The sequence below is a fragment of the Nycticebus coucang genome, chromosome 5 (assembly GCF_027406575.1).
Source record: "Nycticebus coucang isolate mNycCou1 chromosome 5, mNycCou1.pri, whole genome shotgun sequence".
NCBI lineage: Eukaryota > Metazoa > Chordata > Mammalia > Primates > Lorisidae > Nycticebus > Nycticebus coucang.
Window position 1 is genome coordinate 24768735 of NC_069784.1, and position 21768 is coordinate 24790502.

Sequence of the window (21768 nt, forward strand, 5' to 3'; positions counted from 1 at the left end):
ATACTATTGCATACAATTGATTTATCCATTCAACTGTTGATAGACATTCAGTTGTTTCCAGCTGTTGTATTTGGGCATTTAGAAACAGGGAAAAGAGAATTAAATCAAAACATGAACCTTAAAATGGGCAGATACGCCAAAATCTTGTTTGTATGACATTTATATATTTAGTCGTTGCTGAGGAACACACATTACCAGGTTTGCTTCCCTGGTAACCAAACCATATACTGCCATGAAAACCATATATTTTGGGAAGTTGGACAAGTTTCAGTTTCTTTTATAAAATGTGACTTTTCCAGCCTTACTCTATTCTCAACAGAAGCTATTCCATTCTACCTGAAAAGGTGTTTTCATTGAATTTCTAAAGTTTACATATTACCTGCTTCATCCCTCAAAAGGATCTTATTTACAAACAAGGTCAGTAACGGTCTCTGCCCAGAATGCCCGCTATACCTTGCCCTCTGACCCTACCCTGTAGCTAATTTCTTCAGAGATGCCTTTCTTGACCTTAGCCTGCTACCTAGCGCCACTTCTTTCCACACGCCCCAGTCCTTTCTCCCACTTCAGCATTAACAGATGCATTCTTTTATTTCTTAGTCATGTATAGATCTCCTTCTCCCCTACAAATACACTATATGCTCCTTAAAGATAGGAATTATTTTTTATCTATTAGTAGCACTTTGCACAATACCTAGCATACAAAAGGCATTCAATAAATCTCTGTTGAATGAATGAATTCATAAAGGGCTTTGTGGCTTGGATATTTAAAAATTAGTAATTTATTTTCAAATCATATTCAGTTCGAGTCCACATAGTTCAAAACCGATATAATGCTTCACAATGCTTCCAAGTATTGAAAAAACTGAATTTAAAAATATACAACTCACACTTTAAGTTCATAGTGTAGATAAAATCATTATAAATACTTAATAATGGTTTATATTTTGCTTTTATTTTATAGCATACCACTACAGACACATAAAAAGTAGGATTCTCTGATTAAAACATTTTCCCTTCCTAAGTATATTATTAATTCTGAAAACTATAAAAATATTAATGAAATTCATGTTACATATTTTTCAAAAATAAAACTTATATGTCCTATTACCAACTTTATAGGGAAAAGACAGGTATACGTTCTGGTACATTAGGAAGCTGATGAAAAAAATAGATTCAGAATCACAAGTTGGTGTATTTGAATAGGAAAACAAATGACATGAATGGTTTAAATCCCCATTAAAACAGCTTCACATTTCTCTAAATGTACATCTGGCAGGACAAACTGTCAAATATACATCAGTTGCTTAAATTCCCAAATATTGAAAAACTGGTGAAAAATCTAGAAAGAAAATCTTATAGAAAGAGACATAAATAAGCCTTATACCTTTTATCATTGAAAAAAAAAATTGTTAAGACAGTCTCAAGCTGTTGCCCTGGGTAGAGTGCTGTAGCATCATAGCTCACAGCAACCTCCAACTCTTGGACTCAAGCAATCCTCTTGCCTCAGTTTTTCTATTTTAGTAGAGACGGGGTCTCTCACTTTTGCTCAGGCTGGTTTTGAACTCATGCGTTCAAGGTATCCACCTGCCTCAGCTTCTAGAGAGCTAGGATTACAGGCATGAGACACTGAGAGTCTAATTTTAGTTACTACTTGGCTCTTTTTCTTTTTTGAGACAGTCTCATTTTGTCGCCTTTGGTAGAGTACAGTGGCGTCATAGCTTACAGCAACCTTAAGCTCTTGGGCTCAAGTGATTCTCTTGCCTCCTGAGTAGCTGGGGCTACAGGCACTGCCACAATGCTCGGCTATTTTTAGAGGCTAGTCTTGAACCTGTGAGCTTAGGCAATCCATCTGCCTTGGCCTCCCAGAGTGGTAGGATTACAGGCGTGAGCCACTGTACTGGCATCAGATTTCTAATGGAAAACTGTAAACTATTCATGTGCAACAGAGTAAATTTTTATTTTCCATTTTACACAAAGCTGTCCAAATGATTTTTGAGAACTGAAAAATTAGCTATTATTTATGATTCAAGTTCTAGCAATAGCCATCCCTAAATGGATACTCCACTAATGTGTTGGGGGCACAAGACAGTCTTTGGAATTTATATCACATAAATATATTTTAAGATATCTAGTTCTTCTAGTGACTATGATTTCTTAGATGGGAATTCAAGAGAGAACAAGTTCCAAGTTACAGTGCATGGTGTTAAGGTAAGGCTCCAGTTTATTTTAGAAATGCAATAAACTGTAGCTTCTTTTTGTATTTACTAGGGAAAAAAATTATATACACTCTATCTTGGATTACTGGATTCTTATCTCTTCAGAAAACAGTAAACTACTAGTAACTTAGCTTTTAAGTAATTATTTGGTAGTATAACCACTCTTTATTTTATGGCTTTTTAAACATTAAGTCCTTAAATATTTGAAAAATATTCACTACATTCTGATAGTTCATTTACAAAGTTATGATTATCAGTTTGGAAAATTATAAAGCCTTAAAAAATGAGTTTTTAAAAAAGGTTACTCAATAACAGAAATTCAGAGTACAGAGGTCAAACAAGAAAACTCATTAAAAAATTCCATACACAATCCCCTTCGAAATGAATCTATAATCTTGCTTTGTTGTCAAGAGTTCGGGGTGGGAGGAAGGTCTCAAAAAGGCCTCACTGAAGTTGGATACATTAGCAACTGAAGTTTTTTTCCCCTCAGGTTCAAAATAACCCTTCGTGCAATCTATTTTTTTTTTTTTATAAGTCCAGGGTTTTAAAAAACAATAAATGTGATATTAAAGTTCTCTCATAATATCTTGGCCAGTTCACCATATAGATTTAAAATAAAGTGAACGTTTAAGGATTTATGTTATATGAAAAATATACATTTTTAAATTAAAAATTTAACTCTACTTATTTAATAACATTATATAAAATGAATATAAAAGCTAGAAAGCTGAAGTAGCTCAAAGTCTAAACAAGTTTTAGAAGGTAAATCCCCTGATTCACATTATAATTCTAATGATCAAGTTACCCAACAGTAAACCATGAAATATTACTAAGGAAAGAGGTCTACGTGTATTTATTTTGAATATAGCATCACACTCCTTTTTCCTAAGTGGAAAAAACTTGAGTAAAACTAGTTTTATAGTATAGACCCATTTCTTTAAAATGTTGAAATACATGTATGAGATTTTTAAAAGTATTTTTCAAACTCTTCAAGTTACAGATACAAATTTATAGCATTAAGGAGACCTAAGGTATGGATCAACATCACAGTTTTACTTATTTTCAATTTTCTGATTCTTAAACTAATAAGGAATTATATTAAATGACCAATCGCCTCCTCTAGCTCTAAAGTTTTGATTATATAGTTCTGCTTTAAAAATAGTTAAGACCACATCTCATAGTTGTCTAAATAGACAATACTGGCTCTGAATTAAAGATTTTTTTTAACCCCCCCTTTTTTTTGAGACAGAGTCTCAAGCTGTCGCCTTGGGTAGAGTGTCGTAGCGTCATAGCTCACAGCAACTTCTAACTCGGGCTCAAGCCATCTTCTTGCCTCAGTTTTTCTATTTTTAGTAGAGACGGGGTCTGACTTTTGCTCAGGTTGGTCTCAAACTTGAGACCCGCCTCAGCCTCCCACAGTGCTAGGATTACAGGCATGTGCCACCACACCTGGCCTTTTTACGTCTTTTCTTGTTTTTAGTTTTTCCTTCTCAATTATTAATGAGGAACAAATATCACATATTTTACTAAACTGATTCTTAATTCCTGGTACACTCTCCTGTCTCCAGAGCCCACAGTGCCAAGCACATGGTAAGTGCTCAATATTTATTGAATATTCTTAAATGAGTAGCAATTTACTAAGGGTAGATCAAGAATTTAAAATAATATGGAGGTGATAGTAGTTGCTTTTATAAAACCCTTAAGCAGTAGCTTCAGAGCTTTTCAGATTTACTTTGGTTTGTCTTTGTAAGTAATTATATTAGGAATTACTTTACAAGAATACATGGTTAAATCATTATGGCTAAACTATAAGTAAGAACACGTAAAAAAGATTTAAGTTTCCATTCATGTATTGAAGAATGAATTTTATTTACACTATGAATAAATCCTAGCTACTCCAGTTACTCTAAGATACAATCTTATCAATAACAGGAAACGTATCTTCCAGTATGTATTTTAGTTTTAACAAATTGTAATTAAATTGCTTAGTTATACTATAGAGTAAGAAGCAATTAATGAAATATTCTGGGAAATAAAAAATATGTATATACATTACTCTGTAACTAGGCCAAAATATATCTAACAACAAATTTCCTTGATTTCTATTAGTCATAAAAATAAAGGAAAATATATTGCAAGTATTTTCTTATAGACAATTTCAATGAGAAAACAATAGTTTAATGAAAACAATACAGTGGTTCATGTGAGTGGACTGACATGGAGGCAAGAGTATTCAGAACTTGACAGACAACATACTGTCAAATGTAACTACAGAGTATCTGCCTCAAAAAAAGGAGTATGTGTATCTGCCTTAATGATGCCATTTATGGTCAGTAACTAGGTTTTCACACATCTCAATTTTATCTTATATTCAAGGACAATACAGGCCACTGGGTTATGATCCTAAGTCATAGTTAAGAACCCCTTCTTTTAGCTTGTAAAATGTAGCCTTTTGATTTGATAATTCCTCTACTTTTCACGATGACCGAGTAGCGCAGTAGCCACAGAGGCACCCATTCATGTGCTTGAATGTCAGGGATGCTTTCCTGAAGAGCTTCTTGAAAACTTGCTTCAGAAAGCAGTTCTAAAACAAATAAAACCCAAAATGTTAAATTGCAAAACAAAAGCACTTTTCTCATTTAATACAGAAACATCCCAAAACTGAATATAAAATATCCTTCGTGTGTGCTATGAATTGGAACCACAATATTAAGACATTCTCAAGGCAGTTCTTTAATAAAGTATCTACACCTGCATTTAACTCCTGGTGAGTGGAGGATAGATATTTGTAGCTGCTGAAGACTTCCCGGTGATTGTAGTGTACAGTTAGGGAAAATACAGGAAAGCATAAAGAAGAAAAAAAAGGTCATAATCCTATCAACTGGAGATGACACACCTTTTCCACTGCTAGTATTTCCTTACAACATTATTTCTGTGTGTGTATCTGTGTATCCCCACATCTTATATCTGTATGTATGGATATATATTATCTCCACATTACAAAACTAGAACTCATACTGTAGTTAAAGCCTAATTTACTTATCTTTTTCACTTAATATTGGTGAATATTTCCCCATGCAATTAAATATTCTGTGAAAACGTCATATTTTTGTAATTCTTCAAATACTGTATTATATAGATAACATAATTTATACATTTCTCTACAGTTGGTCAAACATTTAGGTTCTTCCTAATATTTGGCTTGCTACTATGGAAAGCTTAACTGCGTTCCAAAAAGGCTATACTTTTTTTTTTTTTTTTAGACAGAGCCTCAAGCTATCGACCTGAGGATAGTACCATGGCATCACAGCTCACAGCAACCTCAAACTCCTGGGCTTAGGCGATTCTCTTGCCTTAGCCTCTCAAGTAACTGGGACTACAGGCATCTGCCACAACGCCCGGCTGTTTTTCAGTTGTAGTTGTCATTGCTGTTTGGCAGGCCCAGGCTGGATTCGAACCTGCCAGCTCTGGTGTATGTAGTTGGCGTCTTAGCCACTCGAGCTACAGGAGCCACCCCAAAAGGCTATACTTTATATTTCTACCAGGCGCTGATAATGTGAGAGTGCTGTTCACATCATATTCTCATGGGCACCAGCAATCAATAAAAAATCTTCGCCAAACTTTTAATTGGCTCTTTTTTGGATGAACTTGTTATTTTCAAATTCTCAAAGTTTAAACCCAACCCTCTGTGACTGTTCTGATGCCATATCCTACTACTCCCCTCCTCGTTACAACTCTTCTCTGGCCACGATGGCCTCCTTGCTGTATACTGAAAACCTAAAGCACATTCACACCTTTGGCCTCTGAATCAGTTGCTCCTTCTTCTCTGAACACTCTTCTTCCAGACATCCACATGGCTCATTCCCTTCTTCCAGGTGTCTGATTAACACTACCTTAGCAGACAGGCCTCCCTGATGTCACACATAAAACAACTCCTAACCTGGATGCTCTTTTTCTCCCTCAGCCAACTTTTCTCCATAGCATATACTACCATTTATCATATATAACATTTATTTCATTGTCTGTCTTTTCCTATTAGAATATAAATTCCATAAGGGTTGGCATTTATCTGAGTTGGTCCTTCATCTCTAGTATGTACTCAGAATAATATCTAGCTCATGGTGCTCAATGTCTGATGAATGAATCAATCAATATGGAAAAATTCCACTCAGGTCAAAACCAACCTATAGGTAGGGATTACATGGCCATTTATACAGGATGATTTGGGAGTGCTACAGGACCTGATTACCCTCAGATGTACTGTTGTGATACCTGTACAGCATTAATAGTAAACTCTCAGTAAATATTAGCTATTATCATGTGCCAAGCACTTCTGAGTACTTTACTTGTATTAACTCATTTAATATAATTTTAACCCAGTAGAATAGCATTATTCCCCTTTATAGAGGGGAAACTGAGAGAAGTTAGGTAACTTACCCAAGATCACAGAGCTAGTAAATGTTAGTTTTCATAAATAGGATGCAAACTTCGCTTTGGAAAAGTAACATTAATATGGACTTATTTATCAGATTATCTAGCAGAGAAGAGGTTCCTGAGGGAATGTGGTATAATACAGATTCGATGTAATGGGATTGGAGCAGGGGTAAAGTAAATAAAAAGTAAAAATTCTAAAGTCAGGATCATCTATAATTTTACCCTGGCTGCAGTTAAACTGTTACTACAACTTCTAGGACAAAGGGTAATGGAAAATAAACTCCTATGAGGAATAAAGGTGATTTCAGAATAGAATTAGGCCAGCAGGGGACTTACAAACAAAGTTCTATTTTTGATGTCAAGCAGAGTTAAATGATTTACAATTTGGTTGCTTACAAATAAAAAATCGGACACAAAATTAGACAACTGTGCTATTCATTAACTACATGCTTTTAAAATTCAACTATATTAACTCTTTGGTCAGTATAACACAACAAATTAAATGAAGAATTGCTTCATATAAAGTCTCTGAAGATTCACTAATGGTATATGCAGGCTTCTAACCAAAAGGTTTACCATTAAAGTTAAAAGGACAACCAAGTACCAAATTATGTCAGTAACACAAAACCATAAAAGAAGTATTAAATGTCTCTCCATATGCAACACATTTTGTCACAACAATGATGTATTAACACAATCTAAATGTCAACATTTGGATACACAGAAATAAAATAACAGACAGGTTAGTCTTTTCTTTTTTCCTTTCCTCCTGAAAAAGGATTGAACCTTTTTTCAAGCAGAGTTAAAAGGGAGTACAGGCTGGATCCTCAGCTGTTGGTAACAATTAATGTTAGAAGAGCTCTCTCAGAAGTAAACAGAGAAATGATAACTACAAACATATGGAAAGATAAAATTTAAACAGCTTATATTTTAGAATAAATTAAAGCAATTCTTTGTTAGTTTTCGCTAAAATGACTTTTTTCTTTTTTAAAGGAATCCATTTACTTGCTTGTGAAAGCTCTACCGGGAAGGCAAAGTCACCATATCTTATTCTAATATCATTTAAATGGAAAGATAAAACTTTGAGACTGAAGTACTATAATACTAATGTTTCAAATCAAAGAGATAGGACAGCATAGTGGGAAAGGCTCCAGAATTATCCAGGACCTATATCCAACTTCAAACTTTGCCCTGAACTGGGTGACCCTGCCTAGTTTGTTAAACTCTCAGGCTCTATTTCTTCATCAGTTAAATGTCTAGTTTCAGCTATTGTGTGGATTACAGATAATCTTTCTGAGGTATCTGGTGTGATGCCTAGCATCGAAGGAATAATAATTATTAAAACTCTTCTTCCTCCACTTCTTATCAAACACTTAAAAAATGAGAATGGAGTAGACTGCTAATAAATAGTACAAACTCCTAACAGGTTATTCAATAACATTCTAAAAATGAGTAAATTGAATCAACCCACCAATATTATGTCATCTTTTTAGATGTAAAAAGATAGGAGTAAAAGCTGAATGTTTTTTCTCCAGTAATCATTTATGAAATATAATTAACTCCCGATATTTATTAAAACAGAATCTCTATAAAAATGTCACAAGACTTCCTCTACTTATACTAAGAATACTTAGTAAATATACAGGCTCTCTGAAACATTTATTTTTATGAGTTAAACATTTTCTTCCTAGCCCATCTAGTTAAATTTTAAAATGTTGATACAAATTATTCTATAGAAGGCAGGCAAGACATTCTCATTTATCAAATAATGTTCATTATTAAAGGTGTATGTCTTGATAGTGATGATTAATAAAATAATATCCTAAGGTGCTTTTTTTTTTTAATTGTTGGAGATTAATTGAGGGTACACAGAACCAGGTTACACTGATTGCTTTTGTTAGATAAGGACTCATTACATTTTTAAGTTATTAAATTATATGCCTCTTTTTCCAGATATTTATTCTTTCTTTTTTGCAGTTTTTGGCTGGGGCTGGGTTTGAACCCACCACCTCCGGTATATGGGGCTGGCGCCCTACTTCTTTGAGCCATAGGCGTCACCCCCCGATATTTATTCTTCTAAATTAAGCAGCCCTTTGGTCTAGTCTTCGCTATCCTAGACAAGATTATGTATATTACTATTTAGAATGTCTCAAAAGATCTTTTCTTCATAGTTTAACATTTGTGAACCTCAACAGATGTATAAGCTGTTGGGAAATGATCTGTTCACTTTTTTTCTCCCCAAGATAAAATAAAGCTTTCTGAAAATAAAGGCATAAATGTTTTGAACTAACCATTAAGATTAATTCTAGCTAACATTGTACATTTATCACTGCAAACACTTAAAATTAAATTTCAACAAGAAGCTTTCTATAAGACAAAAGCTCAAGATTAATCTCTGTAATAAAAACACTAGTCTCACCTTTTGGATCATTATGAGTCAGTAGCTGTATATCAAACTGTTTAGCAAATGCAGTCAAATCAGGTGGCATCACACAGCAGGAGGCAAGATTAACTTGGTTACTATTTGGTTTTACCTGGAAATGAAAACAAAATGACATGTCTCCAAAGTAAGTACAATACACAAAGTAGAAAGCAACAAGCAATAAGAAGACTGAATTTTAGAATACAGTAGAACCTCTGTAAGTTGACCACCCAACAGACTGTAACAAACTGGTCAACATAAGGAACTAGGTTTTAGTACATGTGGTGCATGTCTAGTCTATGAAAATGAGGTCAACTGAAGGAGATGGTTAGTAAACAATAGAGGTTCTACTGTATATTGAAAAGTCACACTGTACAGTGCTTGAAGTTTATAAAATGTACCGTTTAACAATCTAATACATCTGACTAGGAAGAAAACATGATTCTAAGTTTGATGTTCTCAGCTACAGAGAGAATAGATCTTAAAGGTAAAGGATCAAATACAAGCACATTTAATGTTAAAACATAAAATATGGCTAGTAATCAAACACACTTTGAAAGAGAAGAACTGATAGCTTCCAACAGCTGTATGGTTAATTTATATATACATTCTGAATCATCCAAGTCTCCCCAAGTGTTCCTTGGCCAAATTCTGGCTATCACCAAGTCAAAGGGAGAAGGGGCAACAATTTCTCTAGGTGAGGCTAGGGTATTCCTGTCCCTGAGAAACTGAAAGCTCTGAAGAGGAGAAGGCTGAGGATGAAGGAAAAGGGCTTAAAAAAAAAAAAAATACAGGGAGTAAAATACTAGTAAGTAATTTTCCTAATTATTTTGTAGGTTATTAGACCAGAGGGCAAGTGTGATTAATTTATGACACTCATTCCATATCGAGTCGTATGAACTGAGTCTTTGAATAATATCAGCAAAATATATTTTTTATTTTTTTATTATTATTATTTTAGAGATAGAGTCTCACTTTATTGCCCTTACTTAGTAGATGCCGTGGTGTCACAGCTCACAGCAACCTCCAACTCCTAGGCTTAGGCGATTCTCTTGCTTCAGCCTCCTAAGTAGCCGGGACTATAAGCATCAGCCACAACGTCCGGCTATTTTTTGTTGCAGTTTGGCTGGGGCAGGGTTCGAACCCACCACCCTCCGTATATGGAGCCGGCGCCCTACCCACTGAGCCATAGGCACTGCCCATATTTGTAACATATAATATTCCTTTACTTCAGAAATTAGAACCATGGTCTAATACCTAAAGAAGAATGTAATATTTTCAGCACATAAATAAAACCGAAGGAAATGGCCTTAATTCATTTGGCTATAAATGCTTCAATACATTTTCTAGTGTTTTTATCACTCATTTTAATTGGGATTAATACTCAGTTCAATTAGACGTGGGAAAAAAACTCCTAACGATTTAGATTAACCCCCCCCAGAAACCACCCACTCCTCAACACACACAAAAATCCTAGTGAGTGTCTGCTGTGTGCAGGGCACTCAACAACGTGCAGCAAAGACTGAAAAGGGCAGGTCTTTCTCCAAGTGCTCAGGATCTAGCTGTCCTTTACCTGTGCCCACTGATAGAGCTGCTCCAACTGTGTTTTGTCCAAATCAGAGGTACCTATAGCAACAATCTTTTTGCTCTGAACCAAGTTTTCTAACTCTTCCCAGTAAGGTTGTAAATGCTCCAAGGAAAGATTAACTCCATCTTCAATAGGAGGTGAAGCGATGATCACAGAGTCCAGCTGTGCAACTCCCAGGACTGAGCAGGCTGATGGGATGGAAAACACAAAGAGGATATTGTAACATAATAAAATGAAATGTTCCCTTTCTTTATCACATGGTTGTCAGTGTGCAAAAAACAAAATATTTCTATTCTCACAGTATCCCACTGAATTCTATCCATATTTTTCACCAGTTTTCCAAATAACAGATTATTTCTTAATTTACCTTTCATTTAGAACATTTCCATCTTTTGCAAATGTGTAAGTATCCATCCATCTACTTGCTCTGTGGGGCAGACAAGAGCGTTTCTCTGACCTGTCTTCTTCCTGGGAAGCTCACAACTACTACAGGTTCTTCTTTCTGGGGAACAGGATTCCTTTTTGGTTCCTGGGCCCCAGAAGTTTTTGACAGCTTCCTTATCTTCATAAATTTTTCTTCAATTCCAGTTCTCCTTGCTCACTAGTATCTTGTATGGATGGTCACATGAATTGTAACTTAATATTTTGTAACTGATAGTCCTAGCAAAGAATAAGGCTAAGACTCTGAAAAACTGAATTTACGCTCTTCATCTGTATTTACCGAGGTAAAGAATGTCTTAATTTCTATAAGAGCTTATTTTAAATGATTTTTATTCATTTTACAGTTATATTAAAGAGCCAATTATTTTTTAAGTTTCAACATACATAAATCCTCAAAGAATGTTTAGAAAAGGATTAAATAACTGTAATACAACAATCCAAGTGCTGAAATTACATGCAAAATACTTGGGATTTTGTTGATGCTGTTGTTTTTGCTATGGTACTAACAGAGTGAAGAAGTTTTAAGGAAAACTTCTATCCCCAAACAGATAGTTAACAATTATGTACAGCCATGTTACATAAGACATACTAAGTCAACATGATTCTAGAGAAGCCTTAAGAAATTTGGCTAGAACTTTAAAAAGTAAAATTGGAATCAGCTTATTTTCTTTTTAACCTGGACCTGAACACAGGTTATAACTAATAATACCTACACTAACTTAAAGCCTACTATTAAGATAAAAAGTTAAATTTCTGCTTACCCATGTCAACTGCATTTCTAGTTGATGATGAAGAGTTTGATCCCACAATGAACAGTTTTGCTGGGTAACAAAGAAAAACCAATTACTACACTTGAGTATACACTTTAGTATATGCTAGCATTAATATTGCTGTAATACTAGGATGACAGACAATCCTGAATAAATTGTTTTTCCTTTACTAGTCACATAATTTTTAAAATGTTCATTTTAAGGCATAAAAGTATACTCCTATTGTAATTTTTAATTTATAGGCTAGTTACCAATAAATATGTTTGTCAAAAAAGAAAGCAAATATTCATTCCCCATTTATTAGACAGCATGTCAGATAAATTTACTGAAATATTTTATTTTTATGAATTAAACCTCAATGGACCATATTATATACTTTCTCCAGTAAACTAAAATCTATACAAAGACCACAGTAAAAGTACTATAATGAGGGAAAACCTGAAAAAAGTAAATTATACAATTTTACCTTTTGAATACAATTTTCATTTTTAGATATTACTTTCCAGTTTTTGGTACTATAAAACAGAGCATAATATTTTTTCTACTATTTGGTTTACCTTTATGTAATAAATACTTTTTATATTTTATATGTAGCATGTAGTTGTTTTCAATTTTTTTATCCTAATAGTTATGTGCTTATTCTAGAAATGAGGAAAACCTACCAAAGTAGATAGACCAAGAACTGCCAACAGTCTCATCACCCAGAGTGATTACTGTTTAGATTTGTGTGTTTTCTAGGTTTTCTTTTCAATTAAGTGTGACCTTGGATGTATTCTCATTTTTAATGACTGAACATTATTCTGTAATTTTGATGGGGTATAATTTACCAAATGAGTTCCTGCTTACTGAACATTTAGGTTAGTGCATGTTCCAGTAGTAGCTGTAGTTTTCTGTTATCACATATAATGCAGAAACAAACATCTTGGTAGCTTTTTGTTCAACTTTGCACTGAATCATTTCCCAAGGAAATGTGATTATGGGTCAAAAGATAATGACTTTTTTTTTTTTTTTTTTTTGTAGAGACAGAGTCTCACTTTATGGTCCTCGGTAGAGTGCCATGGCATCACACAGCTCACAGCAACCTCCAACTCCTGGGCTTAAGCGATTCTCTTGCCTCAGCCTCCCAAGTAGCTGGGACTACAGGAGCCCACCACAACGCCCGGCTATTTTTTTGTTGCAGTTCGGCCGGGGCCGGGTTTGAACCCGCCACCCTCGGTATATGGGGCCGGCGCCTTACCGACTGAGCCAAAGGTGCCGCCCAAAAGATAATGACTTTTTTGTGAATTGTTATTCTTTTATAAAATAGAGGATAAATAAAATATATGTACCAGTTTATCAGACCACCAACAGTTAAGATAAAATTAAGACGAAAATTAAGATAAAATTAAGACAAGTACATGGGATAGGCATACCTGGATGGATTCTTGGCTTAACCACTTAATGGCTGTATGACAACTTTCAAGTTATTCAGTGTCACTAGTGCAAAGGGGAACAGACCTATATTGCAGGATTGCTTTGAGAATTATATGAGGAAATATAATTATAAAGTACCAAGTTCAGTGCCTGGCTCAAAGTAAGACTCAACAAATGGTGGTTAATAGTATTAGAATCAAGAAGCAATACCCTATCTCATCTTACCTGTAATTTATGATCACTACCCATCACAGTAATATAAAATAGTGACAATCACAACAGTAATGACATGGTAATAAATAATAGCTACCTAGGGCTTACTTTGTGACAAGCACTGTCTTAAGTGCTTTTACTGTTATTTAATCCAATTTACAAAGAAGCCTGAGAAAGAGATGTAGCCCCATTTTATGGAAGAGAAAACTGAGGCTCAGAGAGATTAAATTCTTTGTTAACCCAAGATTAGAACAGCCAGTAACTGGCACAACCAAGAATTTCCATCTAGTCAAGCTCAAGCTTTTAATGACTTTGCTATGCTGACTGTGAGGTGAGGGCAGGAGCAGTACATCTTTCATTTTTGTATTCTTAGAGCCTAATACAGTTTCTGGAATGTAGTACTCAGAACACGTGCTGAATGGGAGTTATATGTATTTCCTTTCTCTCCATGCAACTTGTTGCCCAGTCGTCTTCCTACACTCCCAGGTGACCTCAATCACTGTTTACCAGGACTGCCAGGAAGGAAAGGCTTATGCTTGCTTTGGGTAGACACTGCTCCTAAGCCTTCCCTTTATCCTCTCCATCTCTTCCACCTTAATCTTTCTATTGGTCTGAAATCTGACACATGAATTACATGGCATGACAAAAAATGTAAAAATCCTAGCAAGCTCAAGTTCTATTCTGATACCACTGAAGTAACTAGCACTGACCTTCTATACCTCCCTCTTAGAGTTGACAATAAAATTATGTTAAAAAAAGAAGCCGTGTACTTCCTACACTTAGTGTCTGAATCAAGCATTACAAGAAGTGAAGAAAGGCTTATTCCCACACCTGAAAAAAATCTCACCATCACTTCCACTATACCATGTATAACAAAATGAATAAGGCAGGACTTTACCAGAAACTTTCATTTCTTCTCTTTCATCAGGATTTATCTTTTCTACTGCATGAGAGACAGTGCATTCCAAGACATCTGGAAACTCCTATCATAAACAAGTAATATTTATAGTAAATATAAAATTAATGTTTCTCATGAATTATAACATTTTCTATTGTCCATAATGGCCTTTAGAAGCAGATAACCCATAAGACAACATGGTTCTTTACCTGAGGTCTGGATAGGCTTTCCGAGTATCTATCATTCAGAGTAGTTTCAGTGCCATAAAAATCCCCTATGCTCTACCATCCCGTCCACCCTCCTTGCTAAGCCCTGGCAACCACTGATCTTTTTACAGTCTCCATGGTTTTGCTTTTTCCAGAATATCAAATAGTTGGAATCATACAGTAGGTAGCCTTTTCAGATTGGCTTCTTTAACTTAGTAATATGCACTTAAGGTTCTTTCATGTCTTTTTATGGCTTGATAGCTCGTTTCTTTTCAGCACTGAATAATATTTCATTGTTCTGAGATACGACAGTTTATCTTTCAACCATTTGCTTCCAAATTTTAACAATTATAAATAAAGCTGCTATAAATATCTGTGTATAGGCTTTTGTGTGGACGTAAGTTTTTAAGCTCCTTTGGGCAGATACCAGGGAGTATGATCACTGGATCATATGATAATAGTATGGTTAGTTTCATAATCATAAGCATTTTAAGCCAAAACTTTTTTTAAAGTCCCTCTTATAATTGTGTCCTGCCCCCAAAAGGTGTGCCAAATACCTTAACCCTCCCATCCCCTTTCCCTACTTGCTCATTCCCTTATCCCCCCTTGTTTAGCTCATCTACTGCCTTCATATTAGAATAGAGCACATTGGATTCTTGCTTCTCCATTCTTGTGATGCTTTACTAAGAAGAATGCGTTCCACCTCCATCCAGGTTAATACAAAAGATGTAGTCTCCATCTTTTTCAGTGGCTGAACAGTATTCCAGTATACACATACCACAGCTTGTTAATCCATTCCTGGGTTAGTGGGCATTTAGGCTGTTTCCACATTTTGGGAGCCAAAACATTTTTTCTGAGTATAATAGAAAAAAGCAAAGGCCATTCCAATGCATTATAATGAATAATTTATGAGAATAATGATAAAATGTTAATATATATAAATCAGAAGCATATTACATGTTTATAAGATTAGACAAAGTAAATGGTGAGGATTTTCCCATGATTCTTGAGGACATTCAATGCCTAGCACGTATCAGGGGTTAAGTGTTTATAGATCATGTACAAATCGAATAAATTTCAGAGAAAGAGATTGATATGAATAAATTAATCAGTGTCTGCATAGTAGCTATAGAGTTACAGACTTGCAAATGCCCAGGGGAACAAATATTTCCAGTACATATCCTCTTCCATACTTTAAAAAGTAGTCTATGAAATTTAATGTGAGTCTTTGGCTGAGCTGGATTTTGAAGAGTGGTTTACAGACAGTGTTGTATTCATGTATATGACCATTTGTGATAGTAGCCATTTACTGACGTTTTATGGGACATACTTCCTTATTGTTTCATCAGAAACTGACATTTGAAAAATGTCTCATGACTCATTACTGGGGTGACAGTCTACCAAAGCAATCTACCAAGCAAATGTGTGATAATAATTCCTCTACCAGACTAAAAATAAACTGGAATAAAACACTGGTGATGAGGAAACTGTGGAGAAAATTAGACACATGAATCCTAGATCTTCTCTAATTCAAGAGCTGATTAAGCTTACTAGATCAGACTGCCATCTCAGCAAATTAGCCACAGAGGTTTTATGCCTAATTGCCTATTTGACTTCCCTTACAAAACTGAGGAAGCTAACTTCCCCTTTACTTTCACTTCCCTTTTGACCTGCACCATTTCTGTAGTCACATTCCACTTACCCTGACCAACTCTGGGCTGATTTGGGAACTCCATTCATTCAGGGTCTTTTGAATACAGTCTCGAAGCTGCAAAAGTAATGCATTTTGAAACTGTTAAACTCTATATGCTATGTATTAGTTTCACAAGCAGGAGGAAAAAGACATCAATAGGAAATACCACAGAAAACCCAATTTTAATTCTACAAGGCTTTTGTTTCCTTCAATATGAATTCAGACCTGTTTTTATCCTACTCTTATTTTTCAAATATTCTTAACCAAAAGACATACTCTAATTATTTTTAAAATGTTTTTGTATTAATGAAAATTTAAGTAAACTTCTGAGACATGAAAGTATTCAGAAAGAAACAAAACATTTTTCAAGAATAAAGTTTTGTATAAACAGAGGAACTTGGATTCAAGCCCAGGCCACCTGATGAGAATTCATATTAACCACCATGCTATACACCTCAAAGACAAACAAATGATTAGAGAATTAGTGTGAACAGAGAAACTCCTACATCAGATTCACTTGTGCTGCTTATTAAAAATTCAGATCCTAGGCTGAGTGTGGTGGCTGACATCTGTAGTCTTAGCCCTCTGAAAGGCTGAGGTGGATGGATTGTTTGAGCTCAGGCGTTCAAGACCAGCCTTAGCAAGAGCGAGATCTTGTCGCTACTAAAAATAGAAAAACTAGCCAGGGATTGTGGCTGGTGCCTATAGACCCAGCTACCTGGGAGGCTGAGGCAAGAGAATCTCTTGAGGCCAAGAGTTTGAAGTTGCTGTGAGCCAGACACCATGGCTGGCAATCTACCCAGGGTGACAAAGTAAAACTCTGTCTCAAAAAAAAAAAAAACAAAAAACAATTCAGATCCTAAACCCAATCCTAGATCTCCTGAATCACTTTCCAAGAGCTGCCAGAACTTTCATTTTAACAACATCTGAGTAATCACTACGTACTCTGAAGTCTGAGAACACCAGTATAGACAGATCTTGTAGAAGTCAACTTGTGTAAGATAGTCCATAAATTATCTCCTAACACTTAGGTACACCCTTATAACCTGTTTTCAGTGTTTTCCTAGATAAACAAACATTACATTATATAGTATGTTGTAAATTCATCTTTGTATCTCCCATGTCAGTGTATTTCAAACTTACTTGACAGTAGTCCAAAGTAAGACATTCATGTAGTAATGAGGGTTTGTAGACATATGATGGAACAAAATACTCACACAATGATATTTATGCTCACTACATGGCAAGCACTCTTATGTCTTTTTCCCCATTATAAGGCAGTGCCAATTCACATGTGGATGAACTATATAATGCTGAAGTCAGGCTTAAGTGCCTGTCACCAGAGTAGTGTATTATACCCAATCGGTACATTTTTATCCTCTTTTTCCCAAAAGGATTCTATTCTATTAATTGTAGAAAAAATATACTGCACCATGATCACTAAACTGATTTAGGACCACTAATGGACCAACACTAGCAATTTGAAATCACTCCCTGACAGTTAATCAAAGGCAGTGTTTTGCATCCTGCCAGCAATCAATAAAAAGAGAAATGAATAACTCGAAGCAAGCCACTGAATCGCAAAAGCACTTTCCTAATAGCCATAACAGACACTAAACTTCGGAACTCACTATCTTAACTATGATTGCTGATGAAAAAAAATGATGGAAGCACTTTACTGCTTTTATCTCAGTACAGATTACAAAGGACTAGTTTGTCAATTTAAAGGCACAGAGCCAATTATGTTAAGATTTGTAATCCACAACAATTTATGTGCTATCCACAGTAACCCACTTGGATTAAAGTTATAAGGTCTATATTTTTATACAGAGTATATTTATAATCAAACTTAATTCAGTAGATGAAAATTAGTTGATAATCATTCTAGACAGAATTACAAGTCAATAGTCTCTTAAAAATCAGAAAAAATTGAGGCAACAGAACCAAGTAGAGGCTAACAATTGTACTGTAAACTGCTTGACTTTATCACAAACTTTATTTTTAATCTGGTAAATTATATGTTATTTACACATTGAACATTAACTTATACTTTTTGTTCTCTGGTCTTTTCATTCTTATCATACACACATAATATCACTGAAGATAAGTCTCACCATAATTTAGTGTTATCATTAGATCTGGAGTTTTTATAAGATTTTTAAAAATACCATTATTCAACTGGTCAAACACCATTACAACAAAGTACTGGGCAAAACACTCCCAACCCACTTACAAAAAAAGAACCTGATTTCATAAAATTCCAATGAAACAAAATTTGTGGACAGAAGTCACACACAAAAGAACTAGAAGAGAAATTTTAAGGAATTTAACTGAACTCTACCTGATATTTAAATTTTCTCAATAATGAGTGATATACTCAGTTTCTTCAAACTCATCAATGAGGTTGGACTGTTTTAAGTAGTACATCCCAATTTGGGGCTCTAGCTGTTATCAAGTTCTTTAAACAGAAACAAAACATGCCCCTCCCATTCTAACTAAGTAGTCATAGTTTTCCTACAATATGACATCATTCCTTTAAGTTTTTCTCAAATGTTTTCTAGTTTCTTTAGTTTTGTTCTACTCCCATGAAGCACCCTAAATAAAAACAAGAATTAGTCCTCTGAACAATGGTTTTTAGACTTTGGGGTATGAGTGCATTAAGAAATAAAATTTTTTAAAATTAGGATAGAAAAAATCAGAATACACAAGGGTTAACATCTTTTTTGGAAACCTTTGTTTCAGATAAAGATAAATGTATGTATGTATATACACACACATATATTTAACTATAAACTGCAGTTCTCACTGTGTAATCGAAAACTCTGAAACTTTAGAAGAATGTGTTGTGAGATAAGACAGAAAATTTTACCCAATATCAATATACATGCAAAATGCTGTACTGAGCAATCACCCTCAGCGCTGGAAGAAATTAAAAGTTTACTGAATCAGAAATGCTTGTCTTTGACAGAAATAGTCAAAGTGGGTGGTTTAAACAAGACAAAAACATACTGAGAGGGAACCAGAGTACAGAATATGGTTCGGATCCAGAGTTCTCCTCTGGACTCTCCACACCAGGCCTGGCACAGGTTCAGTGCTACTCTGAAGTCATGTGCTGCTAGGCAGACATCACTAACACCTCAGAGAACAGCAGGCAGTGCCTAGGAACACAGCCGGTAACATCATAATATGACATAGTTTAAGAAAGTTTTTCCTCTTAATGAAGAACTCTTTTATCTTTCTGATGGAACCAGGCGATAGGGAGAGAAATGCCTGTATGGAGAGCATTTTCATGTATCATTTCTTAATTCTCACAACAACCTGATGAGAATTACCCAACTTTAAAACTTGTAAACAGAGTGAGTCTAAGTAACTTTTCCAAAATCACATACACTAAATCTAAAGGTTTTACTACGTTTTAATCACGGAAATTGTCCCATAATCACCAATATGTACCACGTACACGTAGTCAATGGATGACTATCGGAATAGCCAGCAAAACGTATTTAACAAGTGTATAATTCCAGATTAATCTCTGCCACCTCCAACTAGTGATTAGTCTCCCCCCCCCGCTTTTTAAAGTTATTTTGTATTGATATATAATGCTTGTACATATACATGTGATATTTTCTTACATGCAGAGAACATTTATGATCAAGTCTGGGTATTTAATGTATCTATCACTTCGAGTATTTAGTGATTAGTCTTTAGGTGAATAGAACAGGGCAGATCGATTTCCAGCCCCCCATATATATATATAAAATAAACACCCCTCCTTACTCCAAAGCCAAATTTGAGCGTTTACTCATCTCCCTCATGATAATAAACGTCAACATGCTAAAGTTAAGCGTACTTCATCAGAATCCACGAAAGGCTAATTTCTGAAATATTCCTTTACCTGGACAGGGTGGGGAAGGAAGAGACAGGGAAAGGGACAGAACGTTGAACTGGCCCTCTCTGACCCCGGCCAGGAAGAGTGACCCAATATGTAGCGCTTTTGAAACTTAAACCATTATCAGCGGAAAGCACTGAGAGAAGCGTCACTTGGTGCGCAGTTGCCTCCGTTGTTTTTGGCTTGTTGTTCCCGGCAGCAGATCTGGACCCGAGATCCCGCTGACATCCGTCCCAGCATCCTCCCGCGGGCGGAGCTCAAGGTGCTTGGCTGGCTCCGCCAGCGCCCAGAGCCCGGCTACCCACTCCGGCCGGCCGGCGCCTCTGCCCCCTCGGAGCCTCCCGGCCCAGCCCGCGGCCTGCCCGGGGAACCCCGCGTCTCTGCGGCCGGCGCTAGCCGCGCTCACCTCCTCGCTGTGCGTGGACGGGCACTTCTTCCGCAGGCGGCCCCAGTTCAGCAGGTTCCCGGTCTGCAGGTGCAGGGTGCGGGCCCGCTCCAGGAGCGCCCTGGCCGCGCGGCTGTTGGTGCCCATTGCAGCGGCCGCCCGAGGGGGCCAAGCGAAGACGAGGCCGCGGGCCGGCGAGAAGGCGGCCGGCCTACAGGACGCGGTACCGGAGGCCCGAGAGAAGCCGAGAGGCTAGCGCGAGGCTGCCGACTCCGCGCGCCTGCAGCCCGGCCTGCAATCAGGAGGCCGGACGATGGAGGCCGGACGGCTGCGGGGCGGCGGGGCGACAGCCCGCGGGGGAGCCGCTGGTGGCTGCCGCTCCGGCTACTGCAGCCGCCGCCGGAGAGTTGACTCTTAACTGAGCAGTTGTTTCCTGGAAGACAATGACTAAGCAGAAATCGCGACCGAGAAAGTGCTTCGTAACCGTTACTCGTCCCGCGGCGGAGCAGGGGCGGGGCGCCAATGAGCTGCGGAACTGAGGCCCGCGGATGACTGGCCCTCGGCCTGCGGTGGGCGGGGCGGCGGGCGGGCGCGCGGGCCGAGAAAGCGGGAAGGCGCGGCTAAGGCAGCGCGCGGCAGGGCTCCCCCTGGCGGTCAGCGGACTGCGCGCCGGTCGCCTTCGTCTTAGGGCCACTACCCGCGCTCGCGGGCTCGCTTCTCGGCCGATGGCGGTCACCCTGACGGTTTTCTCAGACACTTCGGTATTAAAAGGACAGCCCAAGCGGCTATCAAGGCGTTGAATACCAGCTGGTTTGAGTTCTCAGAACCCAGGTGTTAATGCACAAGCGCCTACTTCTCCTTCATTTTCACTTTGCTACCTTCTAGGACCTTCCCCTGCTAATTTTCCTTCGTACCCATGAATTAAAGGCAGTTTGTGAAATCAAATAATAAGACTTAATCTTGAGAAGCTTAAACTTTAGTTCCTTAAATAAGGCACATGAAACATTAAGTGGTAATATATCAAAGGAACTCAGTTTCCGAATGAGTTCAAATTCTAGAGGACACTTAGATCAGAAAGGGCTTTGGAGATGGCTGTTTGTTTTTTAAATTTCACGTATATTCACATCAACTTCATTTGGTATGAACATCAAATTGAACATTTATTGAGATTTCCTCAGGAATCCTTCACTTTTGTTGGAG

General features: G+C 36.8%; 1 protein-coding gene across 1 annotated transcript; it reads right to left on the reverse strand.

Annotated features, from left to right (window-relative positions):
* Positions 1 to 4054: 4054 nt before the first annotated feature.
* GCLM (glutamate-cysteine ligase modifier subunit) lies at positions 4055 to 21149 on the reverse strand. The gene is made up of 7 exons (XM_053591911.1): positions 20590 to 21149; positions 16304 to 16369; positions 14396 to 14480; positions 11863 to 11922; positions 10646 to 10848; positions 9070 to 9184; positions 4055 to 4800 (listed from the first exon to the last, which is right to left on the reverse strand). Exons 1-7 carry the CDS (start codon positions 20713 to 20715, stop codon positions 4631 to 4633), a joined length of 825 nt encoding a protein of 274 aa, XP_053447886.1. The 5' UTR covers positions 20716 to 21149; the 3' UTR covers positions 4055 to 4630.
* Between the last annotated feature and the right edge of the window lie 619 nt (positions 21150 to 21768).

Coding starts and splice junctions, on each gene's coding strand:
- GCLM (XM_053591911.1), bottom strand. CDS start 20,715: ATGGGCACCAACAGCCGCGCGGCCAGGGCGCTCCTGGAGCGGGCCCGC. Junction 16,370..20,589: donor CGTCCACGCACAGCGAGGAG/GTGAGCGCGGCT, acceptor TTACTTTTGCAG/CTTCGAGACTGTATTCAAAA. Junction 4,801..9,069: donor GACTCATAATGATCCAAAAG/GTGAGACTAGTG, acceptor TATTTGTTTTAG/AACTGCTTTCTGAAGCAAGT.